The 18,909-nt window shown below is 45.5% G+C and overlaps 1 protein-coding gene across 10 annotated transcripts in view; it reads left to right on the top strand.

Annotated features, from left to right (window-relative positions):
* Positions 1-18,909, top strand: part of DRC2 (dynein regulatory complex subunit 2) — a 224,561-nt gene that overhangs the window by 204,091 nt on the left and 1,561 nt on the right. For all 10 annotated transcript variants that reach the window (XM_073614065.1, XM_073614064.1, XM_073614066.1 and 7 more), the window contains 3 exons: positions 10,072-10,269; positions 11,698-11,916; positions 18,004-18,156. In XM_073614065.1, the coding sequence (XP_073470166.1) occupies positions 10,072-10,269; positions 11,698-11,916; positions 18,004-18,156 (570 nt within the window). The remainder of the gene's footprint in view (positions 1-10,071; positions 10,270-11,697; positions 11,917-18,003; positions 18,157-18,909) is intronic.

Below are 18,909 nucleotides of genomic sequence, written 5' to 3'. Positions count from 1 at the left end.
AGGCCAACTCCGGTGCTTCAACCAGGCTATCCTTCAGCCGTTCAAAAGACCTTTCAAACTTCACTGTCCATTGTTCCTGGATGGACGCAGGAGGCTTCCTGGGGTCTCCCTTCTGGGTTCTCTGTTGGTCTCCCTCCGTTTGCCTCTGTAACAGCTCGTTCAACAGCCGGGCAATCTGTGAGAAATTCTTCTCTAGTACGAGCAGAAACCCAAGAATTACCTCAACTCTGTGACGGTATTTGGGCGGGGCCAGAAAGTGACAGCCTCCAAGTTTTGAGGGTCAGTTGCTATTCCCTCGACACCACATGCCCTAGGTACGTGACTGAGGTCTGGTAGAACTGGCACTTCTCTAAAGACTGCTTCAACCCCTCGGCGTGTAGTCACTGGAAAACTTTCTCCAACCAAGCTTCATGCTCCTCCAAAATTTTGCCGAACACAATGATATCATCGAGGTAAACTAGCACTTCCACCAAGTTCATATCACCCACAGTGTTCTCCATCAGTCTCTGGAAGGTAGCGGGGGCCCCTGTTAATCCCTGTGGCATTCGGTCAAATTTGAAAAACCCTAGAGGGCTGATGAAGGCCGTCTGTTCTCGGTCATCTGGATGCATGGGGATCTGGTAATATCCACTCTTTAAATCCAGTACACTGAACCACTTGGCCCCTGATAGGCATTGTAGGGCTTCTTCCATGCGAGGGGTTGTGTACTGGTCTGGGATAATTCTTCAGTTCAAGGTTCGGTAGTTGATGCACATCCAAAGAGACCCATTCTTCTTCCTCACTGCCACTATCAGGGACGCATAGGGGCTCCTGGACTCCTTAATGACCCCGATCTCTTCAATTCAGCCAGCTGCTCTCGAAGATCCTCCAGATCACACTAGGGGATTTGCCTAGCCCTTTCTCGAAACGGCTTATCTTCGGTCAGTCTAATTCGATGTTGAGCACTCCTGGCACTACCCACATCAAAGTCATTCTTGGAGAACATTTTCTCCCATCTTGTTATCTGAGCTTTGATCCTCCCCTCCCAAGCAGTGGGTAGATTTGGGCAGTGAACTGGGGTTCTTCTTCCACCTTCCTTCTGAACCACCTCATCCCCTGCCACTGGGGTGGCGGCACTCACTTTTCCGATCACCAAACAGGGCTTCAGGCTGATTGGGTGACTAGTGATGTTCCTCACACTGACAGGAATTCATCCCCCAATTCTTAGTAAGGCCCGAGTGGTTACGATCTCCGGGACCAATTCTATTCCAGCCTCCTCCTCTGCTGAATCAGCCTCTACCGCCACATAAGGGCCTGGCTGGTTCCAGGACAGCTTGACCGTGGCTTTCAGACAGGCCCTCTCCCAAGGCTGCAATGCCTTCTCATGGGTATCCAATCACTACAATCTTCTCACTCCCTCAGCAGGTGCCTTCTTCTCTTGTAACACTCGCTGGAACGCCTGCCTCAGCTGAGAATGGATCTTTCCTACTGGAGTGCCCTTCAAGGCCAGAGGAGTGAGTAGTCTCTTCACAAGATTGGTATTGGTGCCTATCAATAAGGAATTTCGGCCTGCCCCAGGAGGTCAGGGACAGACGACAGCCAGCGTGTCAAAAGTTTCTGGTTTTCATGCCATGGCAGGATTGAAAGTTATCTTAATGGGTATGTATCCATCGTATGGGCACTTCTGGGTTCCTATGCCCCAAATCTCTAACTCTTTGAGCTTGCACAAAGGGATATGCTTCAAGTACTTGTGGTAGAAATCCCGATATAGCAACATCACCTGAGCTCCAGTATCCAGTAGTGCTTGTGTATAGATGCCATCGACTTGTACAGAGACTATAGGGGAGGGCCCCGCTAAGTTCATTGGTAGGTTCCTCACAGGTGGCTCTATAGTTTGTGCCCTAACCATCCTCTTTGGAGGCGATGGAGTTGGTCTAGCTATTCATTCAGTAAGGTGTTCATTGATTTCCCGTCTCTGTTTTCCCTGCCCTGAGGATTTTGTTTTTCACTCGTTTAGGTAAAGAAGGGATAGAAGTAACAGATGACTTGCGTCCTTTGATTTTCTTGCTTCTTTTCTTGGCTTTGGAGCGCAGTTTCCCTTTGGGACTCTCAACTAGTTCTTCACTGAGGTCCCCTGAAGTTTACCGCCGGCTTTGGGAAGAGTAATTTTTGTAATGCTCTCAGAACTTCAGTGAGTAATTGAGGGCTGATGTCAGACTTGGGGCACTCAGCTCGGACGTGTCCAAACTCTCTGCAACCATAACATCTCTTCTCTCACCCCTGGTACGTTTTTGGTTCACCTTGACGGGTCCCTTGCTTCTGGACCTTGGCTTGGGTCTCCATCACTCGCATCAGAGCATGATACATTTGGGTTTGGGCTTGAGCTACCTGGGCCATCAATTTGGTTGGCCCAAGTTCAGCCACTGGCTTATTAGTGTCAGGAAGGGCCAAGCCCACCGGTTCAGACTCAATTCCACTGTCTTCATCCGAGAATTCTATCTCCGCATGAACAGCTCGAGCCACCACTTTCTCTTTGTTCCCAGCAATAGAGCCCAATTCTCTCGATCGTTGGCTTTTCTCTTCTGATAGAGCCTCCTCCTGTCATACTTCTCTTATCAGTTCAGGGTATGTGGGTACCACTTGAGTTCTCTTCAGTAGTAACTTCAAAACAATAGGATGTTATGGCCGAGCGCCTTGCAGAACCCAGGCCAGGCGAGCTTGGTCAACATCTTTGGGGTCAATACCCCTCTAGGATAATTTGATGCAGCATCTTGTCTACTCAAGAGATGTATTCAGACAGACCCTCTCCCTTCTGCTGATGGGTGTGGTTGAATATGTACCTCAGGTCTGCGGTAGTTTCAACCCTCCAAAATACAGCATACAGAGCATCTATGTAGTCCATGGGGACACAAATTTTCTTGCACATCCTCAGATCACGGATCACACCAGCCGCTGGACCTCGAAATTTCTCACTAAGCCGTTGTCGTTTCACGGCCTCTAAAACACTCCACTCTTCCATGGCCTGCAGAGCCTGACTCATCCAAGTTTCAAACTCATCTTCCCCCACAGGAGTTGGCAGTTGTCCTGAGAAGAACCTAAGTCTTCGATAGCTCTGGTTGACATTTCCAGATCCATTCTTCACTCAGCTATCAACCAATCGGCTCATATCCGTGTAGAAAGAGAGAGGAGGGGTACTGGCCCCTTGAATCAGCTCCCACAGGTACGGGGCCCTTCTCCCCCCACTTTGAGTGGGAACACTTTAGCAATCACCCCTTCAGCCAGATGTACCTCTTTCTCCTGAAAGCACATAGGTACCTTTTTCTACCATTCTAGTAGTACCTTGACTTGATCCATCTCATATGTGGCTTCAGTTTACACAATGTAGGTCCGGTGTCCTGGGACCAGAGCTCTCAGCCACCTTCTGATTTCTCTCTCAGTGTGTTCACTTCCTGAGATCTCCAGAACAGTGCTGTTCTCTGTTGGAGCTCTCTGACTCCTGCCCCAAGCAACCGCAGATTGTGACTCTTGTCTAGGTTGGTTAAGGCCAGCTGCAGATAATATCCGGGGCGCCCCCAAATGTAACATGACCCCCCTAAGAGGCTGCTTAGATTTACCTGCTCTTCAACACTGCAATGAACACTCAAACTCACCTGACATTCTGGGTTCAGACGTCTTTGCACCACTTAAAGACAATAAATCAGACAACTGTTTGTATTCTGATAATGTTTACTAGGACAGTTCAAAGAAGATATTGTCACAGAAAGGAGGTAATAGATCTGCTGAGTTTTAGGAAACAGCACCAACTCAGCAAAGGAATTCCTCCCAATAACCCAAGTCAAGATATTTGCAGGTAAACAGTCTATTATATTCACATGTACAATGTATTACTGCTTGCACCTGAAAGAATAATCAAGGTTAACGAGTTATACTGAACACTTCTAATAGAGGAAAACCCTGCCCAGCCTATAAACCTTAAACTCTAGTGAAAGGTCAGATTTAGTGGCAATGTTATAAGGGCCCTTGCAGCGATAATGACAGCAATGTCCCGGTTGCAGATCTGATGGTCTTCACCGGCACGTAGGAGCTTGTTAATTGTATCCAATAAGTTATAATGGCAAGCGATAAGATTTTTTGAAATGGTAGAAGCTAAAGGTGTTTATGCAGTGTTCAAGCTAGATTCAGCAAAGTGTTCCCAAGGTAAAGATGTCTGTGCAAAGTGTCCCCAGTGAAACCATTGGAAAGGATTTGTAGGGTGGGCCATTGCCTTCTCACACACGACTAGGCCGATTTAATGCCTTCCGGACAGCAGCCCCTAAAGCGACACACATGCAGGGGATCCGCTGTTCTGATCTCCCCATGTGAAGCATAGAACACAGGTTGGCAGGCGATCGAAGTGGTGCTGGATGGGGTTCCGACGAACAGTAAGCAGCGCTGGGCCCTTCTCATGCGGGTTGGAATGTTTACATCACGTGGTAGGCCAAGACCTCTATCCCCATGAACAGAGAGGTCCGTCTCGCATCAGGCCCAGGAGGAAGAGATCGCAGGGCAGGGTCTTGGCTTCTTATTGTCAGGGCTGGGCTCAGCCCTTCCTTCTCTGAGCAGGCTGCTCAGCTGTCGGCTAATTGCCAGCTCCTATCTCTCCACAGTGACTCACCTGTTAATGATATCCTGCTCTTCAGTCCTGCTTACTTAAGCCGTCCAGCCCAGATGATCTCTGCCTTCGCCTTGGTCAACATCAGAGACTTTCTCCTGCGCTCCTGTTAAAGACTTGCTTGGTTGACATTCCTTCTGGCTCCAGATCCTGCTTGCATTTCCACTACGCTGATTCCTTGCTTCCTGACTTTCTGGCTTGTCTGACTATCTGTTCCGGTTACCGAACTTTAGTTATGTTTTGACTACGTTTGTTCTATTTACTTTTATTATTAAACAAGTGTGATTTAACTGTACTTCTGTCCCGGTCTGATTCATGGTTTCTGATAGTAGGCGAAGGCCATGAATTCAGAAGATGCAGTCAATCCACTTGTTGGTAATATTTTTTTCAGTTTGGATGAGCAGGATCACTGCATGGATCAGTTTGCCATGGCATTACAAGCACTCCTGAGTCGCATGGCATACCTGGAATGTCCCACTGTAGCTGCTCCGGTACAACCTGTGTTGCAGACTATCCCTGCTGCTGCTGCAGTCTCTGTGCAGGCACCCACCTCGAGTATTACCTCTATAAGAGGTATGTCTGGTTCCGCTTCCCCAGCGATTTGGGGGTGATCCAGTCCAATGCAGAGGGTTTCTCAAGCAGGTTGAGATTTACTTTGAGATGCTACCTCAGGTGTTTCCCATGGTCAGAAGCAAAGTAGGTTTTGTGATATCTTTGCTTTCTGAGAGAGCTTTGGCCTGGGCAAACCCACTATGGGAGATGCAAAAACCCATTGTCCTGAGTTACCCAGAGTTTGTGGCTTCCTTTAAAACGGTATTTGACGTTCTCGCACGCTCCACTTCTGCTGCCAAGTGCCTCATGTCCATCATGAGAACTTCACGTAAACTGTTGCTGATTACGCCATTGAATTCCGTACTCTGGCAGCAAAGGTTGCTTGCAACAATGAGGCCCTCGTGGCTGCTTTTTCTCACGGTCTCTCGGATACCATCAAGGATGAGATAGCCGCCCGAGATATACCCACTGAGCAGGAGAAGTTGATCACGTTTGCCATCCTCATTGACTCCAGGCTCAGAGAAAGACTCTCTTTTAAGGAGCGCTTGCGGAAGTTTCCTAAACATTTGTCTCCGAGCTTTGCAGTCCCACCCTTGCCTCCCTCACCTCCCATGCCTCCTGGTACCGAGTCGGTCAGTGAAGGTGAACCCATGCACTTGGGCTTCACGCGTCTCTCTGCGGATGAGAGAGCCCTTAGGAGGAGGGAGAGATTGTGCCTTTATAGTTGCCAGGCAGGTCATTTTTTGAAGTCTTATCCTACCCGTCCAGGGAACGCCCAAACCTTGAGGTCCTGTCACAGACAGACCTTAGGTGGGGTTGTTTTGTCCCCAGTTATCCAGAAGGATAAGCCCCTGGTTACGGTCACCCTTTCTTGGGCTGAGTCGTCCATCAAGATACAGGCTCTAATCGACTCTGGGGCTGCAGGCCTGTTCAATGATGCTGCCTTTGTATCGCAGCACTCGATTCCGCTGCAGCTGCGTGAGACTCCACTTGCCATTGAGGCTCTTTACCGGAGACCTCTACAGCCTGCCCATGTCACTGTTCCGTTGTCCATGGCCATGGGGGCTCTTCACCATGAGATAACCCAATTCCAAGTTATTTTCTCACCTAAGTTTCCGCTGGTTATTGGTTATCCTTGGTTATAGAGGCACAACCCCTCTTTTGATTGGCTCCGTGCTGAGGTTCTCTCCTGGTTGCCACAATGCAGTAAGACATGCTTCCAGAAGGTAGCCAAGGTCCTGTGCACCTCTTCACTCTCCTCCCTGCCGCGATTTTAGCAATGTCTTTGACAAAGTTCAAGCCAGTAGTTTGCCTCCACACCGGTCGTATGATTGTGCAATTGACTTTCAACCTGGGGCCATACCCCCTTGTGGCCGGGTTTACCCTTTGTCGGTCTTGGAGGATAAGGCCATGGAGGAGTATGTTGCAGACGCACTTTCTCAAGGTTTCATCCGCAAATCCTCGTCTCCTGCTGGTGCTGGTTTCTTTTTGAAGAAGAAGAAGAAGAGTGGTGAACTGAGACCTTTATTGATTATAGGGGTCTCAATCGTTTCACGATTAAGATTACTTATCTGATTTCATCGATTAGAGTTATTTGACCACCTCAAGGGAGCAACGGTTTTCACAAAGCTTGATTTGAGAGGGGCATACAGTCTCGTGAGGATTAAAGAGGGCGACGAGTGGAAAACTGCATTTAATACCAGAACAGGCCATTATGAGTACCTCGTAATGCCATTTGGCCTTTGTAACGCTCTGGCAGTTTTCCAGGAATTTATTAATGTCCTCTGAGATTTGTTGTAGTTATATGTGGTGGTTTATCTCGACGATATCTTCATTAAGGCCTTTGAGAGTCTCAAGGCTGCCTTTGTTTCTGCTCCTGTGTTGGCATATCGTGATCCTATGTTACCTTTTATCCTTGAGGTTGAGGCTTCCGAGACTGGAGTTGGCGCCCTTCTGTCTCAACGTCCTACCTCTGAGAGTGCTATGCATCCTTGTTGCTACTTTTCCAAGAAATTGTCACCTGCAGAGTGCAATTACAAGATTGGGGACAGAGAGCTGTTAGCGATCATTTTAGCCCTGAAAGAATGGAGACATTTCCTCGAAGGTACCACTGTGCCGGTTCTCATTCTTACCTACCATAAGAATCTCACATTCTTGTCTGAGGCTAAACGCCTCTCTCCCAGAAGGGCATGATGGGCTCTTTTCTTGTCAAGTTTCAATTACATTGTCTCATTGTTACCCGGTACTAAGAATGTAAGGGCTGATGCTTTGTCATGGCAATTTTCCTCCACTTTCAAGATGGAGTCAGTTCCGGTTCCTGTGATTCCTCCTGATCGTATTCTGGCTACGGTTCACACCAGTCTCACTTCTCCTTTGGGTGACAAAATTCTTGCCGCTCAGGTCCATGCTCCTCCTGAGAAACCTTGTGACTTTGTCCCAGAGAGTCTCCGTACTGCCATGCTCCAGACTTACCATTCTCCCAAGGCTGCTGGCCACCCTGGGAAGAATCAACTCTTTTGGGCCATTTCCCAACAATTCTGGTGGTCTAGTCTACGTGCTGATGTAACCGCCTTCATAGCTGCCTGTTCCATGTGTGCTCAGAGTAAGACTCCATAACAGCTTCCAGTGGGCCTCCTACAACCCATACCCAATGGAGAGAGGCCCTGGACCCACCTGTCTATGGATTTCATTGTGGAGTTACCCAACTCCCAGGTGGTTGACCAGTTCTTGAAAATGTCTCATTGTATTCCACTTAAGAAGTCACCCAGTTCCTGCTTGCTGTTACATTACACTGATTCCTGGCTTCCTGACTTACTGGCTTGTCTGACTATCCGTTCCGGTTACCAAACGTTGGCTATGTTTTGACTAGGTTTGTTCTATTTACTTTTATTATTAAACAAGTGTGATTTAACTGTACTTCTGTCTTGGTCTGATTCATGGTTTCTAACACTTATATAGTTCCTCCCAGCAATCTCTCTGATGGCAGCAAAGATCCCTGGGATGTGTAGTACAACTACAGGGTCATGCGAAGCAATTATCAGTCTGTAGAACTACTCGTCCCACAATCCCTTTAGCTTGGCTCACTAATATTATGTCAGTTGATAACACTGAGCACTAGAGGGACATGCAATGCATAGGATGTTTAAACCATCTATTTTTTTGTCTATGAATCCTTCAGCTGTAGGGTGGAATAGTAAATTGGGCACATTCAGTTATAATGCATGTGTTATTGCTAGCATTCACCCAGCTATGTGGTACCCGCAGTATCTGCCGGAGGGATTCCTTTCGACCTCCTTCCCTCTCCAGTCAAACAAACTTGCTATGTCAGCAAAGCGATGGGGCACTTGGATGTACAGGCATTATCCAAACTTCTTAAGCCTGGTACACACAAAGTTTTTTTTTTCGTTCAACTCAGCGGGCTGAACAAGAAAAAAAAATGGAGAGATGTGGCGAACTCCCCCGTTGTGCCTTTGACAGGGGACTCAGCCTACTCCGCCCCCCCGCCAGAACACACTGATCAGAGCTCACAGCCATTGGCTATGAGCGCTGATCAGATGCTGGTTTTCCAGCATGTCCCCTCGACAAAAGCTGTTCCTGTTGAATCGGCTGATACCAGCCCAAGTGTCATCATAGCATGAAGCTTTGAAATTCCTACCATACATTTGCAAATTTTGCTCCTTCATCTCACATTTATAGGATGCTAAACAGATGATTTGTTAGGGTGTACAGTACAGTGTGATGGCTTTTTGTGCATTGATCATAATATATTGGATAACTACACTGTGTATACATGAAAATGTGTAGCTAAAGCTTTTAGGCTGTTTAGTAAATTTGATTAAAAAAAAAGAACATTGAACAAAATGAAAAACACAGGGACAGGTGACTTTAGTGGCCAGCCAGGTTTCTTCTTTAAAGGTAGTAGTAAATCGAATTGGTTACTGTGTACATCTAATCCTGTGTTTGCAATTCTGTTTCAGTATTATCCATTTCAACAGTCCTCATAATGTGTTGTTTGCTTGCTGGAAAAAATGTGTGCCATTGTGTTCATGATTAGGAAACTGTTTCATCATTTGGGAATATCACAGCTTTTTCCTATAATAGATTATTTTGGTTGGGCCCATCGACCCTGTCGGCCCTGTCCTGAAAAATTTACAAATTAACACATGGGGCACCTTGAAGCGGAGCTCCACCCAAAAGAGGACTGTCTGCCTCCTCCCCCCCATCCGCTGCCACATTTAGCACCTTTTGGGGGGGAGCGGGTACCTAATTTTGACAGGTACCCGCTCCCACTTCTGACTCAGTTCGCCCCCCCCCCTTTCCCCCGCAGCCGACCCATTCACAAAGCGCACCGCAAGGCTTCACTGACAGTTTCCCTTAGTCAAGATGGTGGTGTCAGCACCCGATAGCTGATTGAAAAATCGTCTCTGGTGGGGAAACCTCTGGATTCCTGGACAGGTAAGTGCCCTAATAACTAAAAAACAGCAGCTACAGTATTTGTAGCTGCTGACTTGCAATTTTTTTTTTTGGGGGGGGGGGGGGGAGTCTGGAGCTCCTCTTTAAGAACACTAGCCAGATCATGCAATATAAAGCCCTTGTTTTCCACAGGTCTCACAACGCTGTCACACACTTGGTGTTGCATTTTCTATCAATTCATTTTATTTTATGGATAATTTGGTAGGCGGAACATACAATAACAAACTTGTTAAGGTTTATAATGGATGTGGGACAGTAGAGCCATGAAACGTAATTTCTGTAGATCCAAAAATATGTAACCAGCCTGTATGAATTTAACTTATCAGTATCCACAGTTTTATATGTTCTGATAACCAGAAACAAGAAAAATAGCTTTACAGCATGCTGATTGCTCACGTTGGCTCACTGTCTGGCAGAGTTTGGAGGAGAAACATACCCTACGTATGGTTTTGGAGAACACAATAGAAGATCTCTGGAAACAAGTTCAACAAGCTCAGAAAAACTACCAGAATGCCACAGAAGACCACAAGATTGCCTTTGCTTCCTTGAAAGCAAAAGATGAGAAAAGTGCAGAAGAGATTGCATACCAGATGAAAAAGCTTCAGAAGATCCAGGTAACCACTGTGATGTACTGGGTCCTTTTAATTGGGCTTGAAAGCCAATGTTCAGCCTGTAAACATAACAGTTATACATTCTTCTGCTTAGCTTCATAGAATAGATATAAGTTCCTAAAGAATATTTAGAAACAAATAATTCGGGGGGTGTCAGATTTTTGGCCCCTCACTGAGTACTGTGGTTCTCCCATCGGCCCCTATATCTTTACAGGACACATTAATAACATAGGGGCCTATGGATCAAACCACTGAATGCAGAGAGGGACCAGGAATCCGTGAAACTAAAACTTGTGAATTAAACTTGTTAACATAGCACCTCCAAATAAACATCTACTAGGTATAGTGGTCCTAATACTCCATTAAAAACAGAGATTTGCGTTAAAATAAACCAGTTATGAATAATGATTTGTATTAAAGGGTAACTCCACTTTCATGGGAGAAAAAAAAATAGCAAATAAAAAAATAATATAGCGTATACAATTGCGAATCAGGTCATATTGTAATTGAATGTTAATAAAAATTACCTTTCCTTTTCAATGTGCAGCTCTGTAATTTTCTGTAAAATGCAATATGGCAACCTGGAGGTGTTCTGTACACAGATGGTGTACAGAACGCCCCCTGTAAATGTAATTTCTAGCTTGTGTGATTAGCTTACTGATTTTCCCAGAAGCCTGCACTAAGATACAAGTCAGATTTTTGGCATCCCCTGCCACAAAAATGTAATTTTTAGTAAGATACTCCCAAAGGGAAATCACATCTAAGGTGATGCAGACCCTGCCGGTTTCCTCATTCTAGCCCTGCAAGTGCAGCAGCTGACTGATAATTTTAAAACCACTCTCATACAGATTTGCTTAGTACATGGACACAGACAAACAGCTATTTCCTTAGAAAAACAAAAGGTAGGAATCTGAAACAAAGTTTGTTAAAATCCTTGCACTGTACATTGATCACGTAGAGGGGAATGTTTCTTTTCTCCACAAAAGTGGAGTTACTCTTTAATCTGAATATCCACTCTAAAATTATTACAATGGTGCAACTTCATTGGTCAAAAACAGCGACATGTACTGCTGTTTTTCTGCATTGTTTGCTTCAATGGGTGACACTCTTGTTCTGAATTTTGTCTGTAAGGCTCCAACAGAGTCTGTCTTATCTCCTGCCTGAGCAAAGCTCTCTTGTGGCTGCAGCAGTAGAGAAAAATCAGATAACGCAGCATTCAGCTTTCTGTCCTATAATCCTGACATCACTTTGGTAAATTGACAGTTTCAGAAATATTTCTTGTGCAGCAGCCTGAAGAGAGTTTAAAAAATGTAATAAAGGCCAGCTAAAAAAAAATATTATTCTGCTAGTCAGCTAGGAAAGTGAGGCATTTCTGCCATGACCATTCAGTTAGAAATTTAATCATTTTATTATCTGTGTTCTATTATTCAGGAGTCAATAAACACCCTTAGAAACAAAATTTCAGCTCACACACGTGACAATGAAGAACAGAATCGGCGGCTGCGGGAGGATAAAGAAGTGGTGCACAAACAGTTCCTAAAGCTGAAACAGCAAATGAATCAGGCCAGGGCAGCTGAATACAGTCGACTTACCACTCTTACTGTACAGAGCAATGCTGCACTGAAAGAACTGCAGAGAGTAATAGACAAGGTAGGTACATGTGTATTCCAGTCTATAAGAGATTATAAGAATGTTAGTACTGAATTATACACATTTATGTAGTATTGTGACATTACATATATTTATTAGGCTGAGCTTCCCATTTTAGCTTTATTAGATAAAATCATGGCGCAAAAAATATCATTTTTTTTAACCTTTCATCAAAATAAACAATAGTACCACACTTATATAAAATTAATAGAATTGTGGCTTTTACTGAGCTAAAACTAAATGAACACAAATAGTAATAGTAATAAATAATAGCTGCAAATATAAACAATTTTAAGAATCCGCTAAAAGTGATTGTGCAAAAAATGTGCAACAATAGCAACTAGGCAAATAAAGTGCAAAATAGTGCTATAATCTGGCAAACAATAAGTGTGCAAATAACAATTGTACAATAATTGTGCAAATAATGGCAACATAAAGTGCAAATAGCAATCCAGGACTTCCAACAGTGCAAAACAGGTTCTTTGTGCAAACAAATATATATATATATATATATATATATATATATATATATACATATATATATATATATATAAGTCCAATGTGTAAAAAAGTCTCTTTATAATGTGCAATAAATCCCAAATAAGGTGGTAGATCCAAACATGCAGGCCACCAATTCATCCAATGTAAAGTGCATGTGCCACAATCTAACTAGCTTCCTCCATCCAGTGTTGGTGATAACGTTTCTCCCAGCCTCTCACCTCATAAATTGAATAAATAAGCCAAACTTGAAGGATCCTGGCAGATCGTTCCCCCGGTTATTCAGGAACAATCAAACTCTCAGGATGACAACGCTCAGTGACATGGAAAAGTAAGAGGAGGGCTCCATGGTGCAGTATTTTGATAACACTTTTAATATAATTAGTAAAAACTTACAGTTTATGTAACAGGTATAGAGCATGTACAAACAGGAAAAAACTTCCATTCTTGGCCGCGACCCGAAGTGACGTCACCACGGCTCTTTTCCCTTTCCCGATTGCAGTAGATTAGCTTTACACCCCCATCTGACTATTATTATTATTACAGGTACTTTAAATAGCGCCATCAATATATGCAGCACTTTACATATATTATATATTCACATCAGTCCCTGCCCTCAAGTAGCTTACATTCTAAGGTCCCTAACTCGCATTCATAGAAGCACATACTAGGGCCAATTTAGATAGGAGCCAATTAACCTACCAATATGTCTTTGGAGTGTGGGAAGAAACCGGAGTATCCGGAGGAAACCCACACAGGTACAGGGAGAACATGCAAACTCCAGGCAGGTAGTGCTGTGGTTGGGATTCAAACAGACAACCCTAGTGCTGCTGACTATAACTGTTTATTATTCGGTAATAACATTTAGAAATTGCCTATTTAAATTAGCGGACCCTGCAGCTTAGTTTACTTGTGCTGTTACAGATGCTTATACCGAGCAGATATAGTGCTGCATAAAAGATATAATTTTCTTATTTTAATTAGTGGATTAGTAAGCAGGGGGATTTCTGTTTGTTCTTCTGATTGCAAGCAGTTTGATTTGATTGCTCTTAGCCAATCAGAGCTGAGGATTGGCTTCCTCATGTCTTAGCCTAGCTGTTGTGTCAAAAGTCCCCATCACTTCAACAAGTTCTTTGCATTCACCAAGTAAGGACTGTATTTTCTTTTATAAATGCCAGTATTTAACCTCCCTGGCGGTATGATTATTTCAGATTTTAGATGCTGAAAGCGGTACAATTATTTTGCATGGAAATTTGGTGTTTTATATTGCAGGCCTGTAATTCTAATGCCCTGTACACACGGTCGGACTTTGTTCGGACATTCCGACAACAAAATCCTAGGATTTTTTCCGACGGATGTTGGCTCAAACTTGTCTTGCATACACACGGTCACACAAAGTTGTCGGAAAATCCGATCGTTCTGAACGCGGTGACGTAAAACACGTACGTCCAGAGGCGGCTCTCTAATTAGGCAAAAAAGGCGGTCGCCTAAGGCCTCGCGCTTCCAGGGGCCTCACAGCCGCCTAATTTCCCTGATTTGTGTGTGGGAGAATGGGAGGGAATGTCTCTGGTCCGTGTCTTCAAGCTGGCAGGGTGAGCGGGCCGGACTGGTAAAGGATCGCCGAGGAGGTGGAGGCGGAGCAGCCGGCCGCTGCTGAACATGCCAGGAGGTAGGGGCGGACTTGGCCGGGGGGCAGGGGAAGGCCTCATAAAAATGTGCGTACTCCGTGACACCCGCCGGCTGCCGCTACACTGTCTGGGTTATATTTGCAGCACAGAGCGGTGCGACCATGCGAGTAAGCAGCTTAGTGATATGACATGAGTCCAAATGAACCGATGCATTCACTGTCTTCCCTGTCAGGCGGAGTGATCTCTGCCCGACAGGAGATTACTAGTCCCGCCCGGCGTGATGTCATTCACAGACCGGGAGAGTGCTGCTGCAAAGACCTGCGAGGAGCCAGTGAAGCGCCTGCAAAGGCAAGTAAGTTTTCAGAGGCTAAAAACCTAACCTAAGGCAGTGTTGTCACAGTGGCTTTGCTGTGTTAACTGCCTGAAGTGAGTAACTTTTTTTGGGGGGGGGGTTAATTTACAATGGTATTTTTAATATGCAGCATGGAGGGGGTTAATGTACTGCCACTGGTCACTGATGCATTAGTGATCAGTGGCAGTTAATTAACCCCTTTGTGCTGCATTAGTGACACCAGCGTCAGTGTTAATTGACCCCTATTTGGTACAGCATGAAAGGGTTCATAAACACTGATACTGGTGTCACTAATGCAGCACAAAGGGGTTAATTAACTGCCACTGGTCACTAATGCATCAGTGATCAGTGGTGTATTTGATACTGCTCACCTCCATACACTCCGCACCCCTCTCATATACATAGCACCCACCTCCATACATTCCGCACCCCTCTCATATACATAGCACCCACCTCCATACACTCTGCACCCCTCTCATGTACATAGCACCCACCTCCATACACTCCGCACCCCTCTCATGTACATAGCACCCACCTCCATACACTCCGCACCCCTCTCATGTACATACCACCCATCGCCATACACTCCGCACCCCTCTCATGTACATACCACCCATCGCCATACACTCCGCACCCCTCTCATGTACATAGCACCCACCTCCATACACTCCGCACCCCTCTCATGTACATAGCACCCATCGCCATACACTCCGCACCCCTCTCATGTGCATACCACCCACCTCCAAACACTCCGCACCCCTCTCATGTACATAGCACCCACCTCCATACACTCCGCACCCCTCTCATGTACATACCACCCACCTCCATACACTCCGCACCCCTCTCATGTACATACCACCCACCTCCATACACTCCGCACCCCTTTTAATGTACATACCACCCACCTCCATACACTCCACACCCTTCTCATGTACATACCACCCACCTCCATACACTCCGCACCCCTCTCATGTACATACCACCCACCTCCATACACTCCGCACCCCTTTCATGTACATACCACCCACCTCCATACACTCCGCACCCCTTTTAATGTACATACCACCCACCTCCATACACTCCGCACCCCTCTCATGTACATACCACCCACCTCCATACACTCCGCACCCCTCTTATGTACATACCACCCACCTCCATACACTCCGCACCCCTCTCATGTACATAGCACCCACCTCCATACACTCCGCACCCCTCTCATGTACATACCACCCACCTCCATACACTCCGGACCCCTCTCATGTACATACCACCCACCTCCATACACTCCGCACCCCTCTCATGTACATACCACCCACCTCCATACACTCCGCACCCCTCTCATGTACATACCACCCACCTCCATACACTCCGCACCCCTCTCATGTACATACCACCCACCTCCATACACTCAGCACCCCTCTCATGTACATACCACCCACCTCCATACACTCCGGAGCCCTCTCATGTACATACCACCCACCTCCATACACTCAGCACCCCTCTCATGTACATACCACCCACCTCCATACACTCCGCACTCCTCTCATGTACATACCACCCACCTCATACACTCCGCACCCCTTTTGGTTTCTTTAGTGAGATATCAGGGGTCTAAACGGACCCTGAAGTCTCACTATTGAGACAGAGAAAGGGACTGAGAAAACACATTCCCCAGTTCCTTTCTCTGTAACCTCAGCTGCACTGCAGATGAATGAACAGGAGACAGGGGCTCCTGTTAATTCATAAACTAAAACATAGTAAACACAGTTTACTGTGCTTCAGTTATGAATGAACACAGTAAGTGATCAGTATCGATCACTCACTGTTCTTTTAGTAAAGATAGGGGCCCGCCTCCATCCTGAATATCCCCCACAGCAGTCAGCAGGAGAGCAGAGGAGGGAAGTCGGCAGCGCTGTGGGGGGGCACACCTTTATTTTTTTATCGCTTGAATTATTTTTCTCATTATAGGCGTGAGTGGGGCCTCATGTCCAAGTTTTGCCTAAGGCCTCACAAAGCCTAGAGCCGCCTCTGCGTACGTCGGGACTATAAACGGGGCAGTGGCCAATAGCTTTCATCTCTTTATTTATTCTGAGCATGCGTGGCACTTTGTCCATCGGATTTGTGTACACACAATCGGAATTTCCGACAACGGATTTTGTTGTCGGAAAATTTTATCTCCTGCTCTCCAACTTTGTGTGTCGGAAAATCCGATGGAAAATGTCCGATGGAGCCCACACACGGTCGGAATTTCCGACAACACGCTCCGATCGGACATTTTCCATCGGAAAATCCGACCGTGTGTACGGGGCATGAGGAATAACTCACTTAAATCTGTCCAAACAAGAGTCTAGTAGACATCCCGGGTATGATAAAGTTTGAAACACAAAATTATAAATTATAATATAATAAATAACTATAAATAATTATAACAAATAATAATATAATAATAATAAAAATTATTCAGTAATGTAATCAAATCAAAAACACTGAAATTTGCTCAGTTGCAGAATTGTCGCTGTCATTACTTTCAGTGTTTGATGACGAATTTCCCCACAAATCACTATCGCTCAATTCTGGAAGTGATTCTAATTTATTATCGCTGTTTTCTAGCTGGTCTAAAACCACTTTTGATGTAAAGGGATACTTTTTGGTTGCTATGGACAATCTCCAGTTTCCAGGCAGAAAGAACAGTATTTATAATATAAAAGTGCATGCAGGACACTGGACAAACCACTAGGGACAAAGGGGATGTGTAATTATTTTATACAGTACTGTAATCTGTGAGATTACAGTGTACTGTATGTATTGTGTGTTTTTAATTTTTTGAATTTGGCGCTGAACTCTGTTCCCGTGCGTCACAACGCTCGCAGGGAATGGAGCTCAGCACTCGGCACTGTGAATCGAACGGAGGACACGGCTCGCAGACACAGCGGGGAGGCATCGCAGGATCCAGGGGACAAGGTAAGTTACTTTGCCTGGATACTACGATGCAATCCCGAGTCTGGCTCGGGGTTACCGCTTTTGATACTGAAATTTCACCCCGAGCCAGACTCGGGAATACCGCCAGAGAGGTTAAGTAAAAGTTATTGTTTAAAATGGCTTATCTGGCTGTGTCTGCAATGTGTCACATTTCCACATCATGCAGCACTAAGGGCCTGTGTCAATGGGCTTAGGGCTTGAGTCTATGGCATCAGTTTGACATCAGTTCAAGACACTTCTGAGAGTGTACAGAATGCACTGACAAGGCGTCTTTGACCTGCTTTAAGTGGATTCTGCATTCCCATTGATTTGTATAGGAATGCAAAATTGAAACTAACAAAAGCCTGCCAACACAGGCCCCAAAGGACATAATCTCATCCGTTTAGTGCTGGCGACCATTTGGAAAAGCCATAGATATCATGTTGGCTTTCATCTGCCTAGAACATTGCCAATATTACAAACTTATTGGACCTAATAAAGTTTTGGCAGTACACTTTATTGTGACAACTTCGCACAAATTTTTCTTGTTGCAATTTCTCAGCCACTGGGCCTATTGTGTTTAGCTTACACTAACATGATTAACATGCAGATTAATGAAAGTCATTTGTATACCATTTATTCTGTGCACAGGGTGAGCAGATCCTTCGGCTGGCAGAGATGTGTAGAAAGTTGGAAACTGAGGAGGAGAAAGTTCTGCCATTCTACCCATCATCCCTTAGTGATGCAGAGAAAGAGGAGGCAGAAAAAGCCATCATGGAGAAGCCATCTGAACAGCTGGCACTGGTGAGCATTGTGGTAAAATATTTCAGTTTAAAAGAGAAGTATGGGAAAAAATGTTTTACCATAATCATACTTACCTAGGTGTGTCCCCCACCGTCTCTCCACTGAGAACTGAGCCATCAAACACTGCCGATGGCTCAGTTCTCACAGCTCCCCGAGCAGAGAGCTGCTGCCTGTCAATCAGAGAAGGCTGAGAAGGCCATCAGTCCAGGCACCTGGCGGATCCAGACTTCATTGTCGTGATGACGCGGTGCCTGGACTGATTCCAGTGACGTCAGCAGAGAGCAGACTTCAGTCTGCTCTCTGCTGAAAATGGGTCACAGGAGTGCAAAACGAACTGTACTCCTGTGACCCGTAGGAGAAGCCCAGCCTAACGAGCTTTGGCTGGACTCCTTTAAAGCTCAGCTACAGACACAAATAAGCATAACTAGTTATGCAGAGTAGTCAGCACAGCCTGTAGGAAGCAGACAGATTGGGGACGAGTGTTTGTTGCTACCTACCTGCTCTGACCTCTATGCCCAGCATTACTCACTTCAGTAAAATACCTCCTTGCCTGCCATTTAACTGATTGTGGTAGCTTAAAGAGGCAACAGAAGACACAAAGTAAATTCTATCTGTTGCCTAGCAACACACAATGCTGAAGGGTCCCTGTAAAGCAGAGAGGTGGGCGCAGACCTAAATGCAATTAATCTGCTTGGAAACCGCTGTGTGAGTGCACCATTTATATTACTGAAGTGATGACAGGGGAGTTCTCTG

Source organism: Aquarana catesbeiana, linkage group LG02, assembly GCF_042186555.1.
Source record: "Aquarana catesbeiana isolate 2022-GZ linkage group LG02, ASM4218655v1, whole genome shotgun sequence".
NCBI classification, from domain to species: domain Eukaryota; kingdom Metazoa; phylum Chordata; class Amphibia; order Anura; family Ranidae; genus Aquarana; species Aquarana catesbeiana.
The sequence above is the reverse complement of the archived record's forward strand: the minus strand, read 5'-3'. Positions and strand labels throughout refer to the sequence as shown.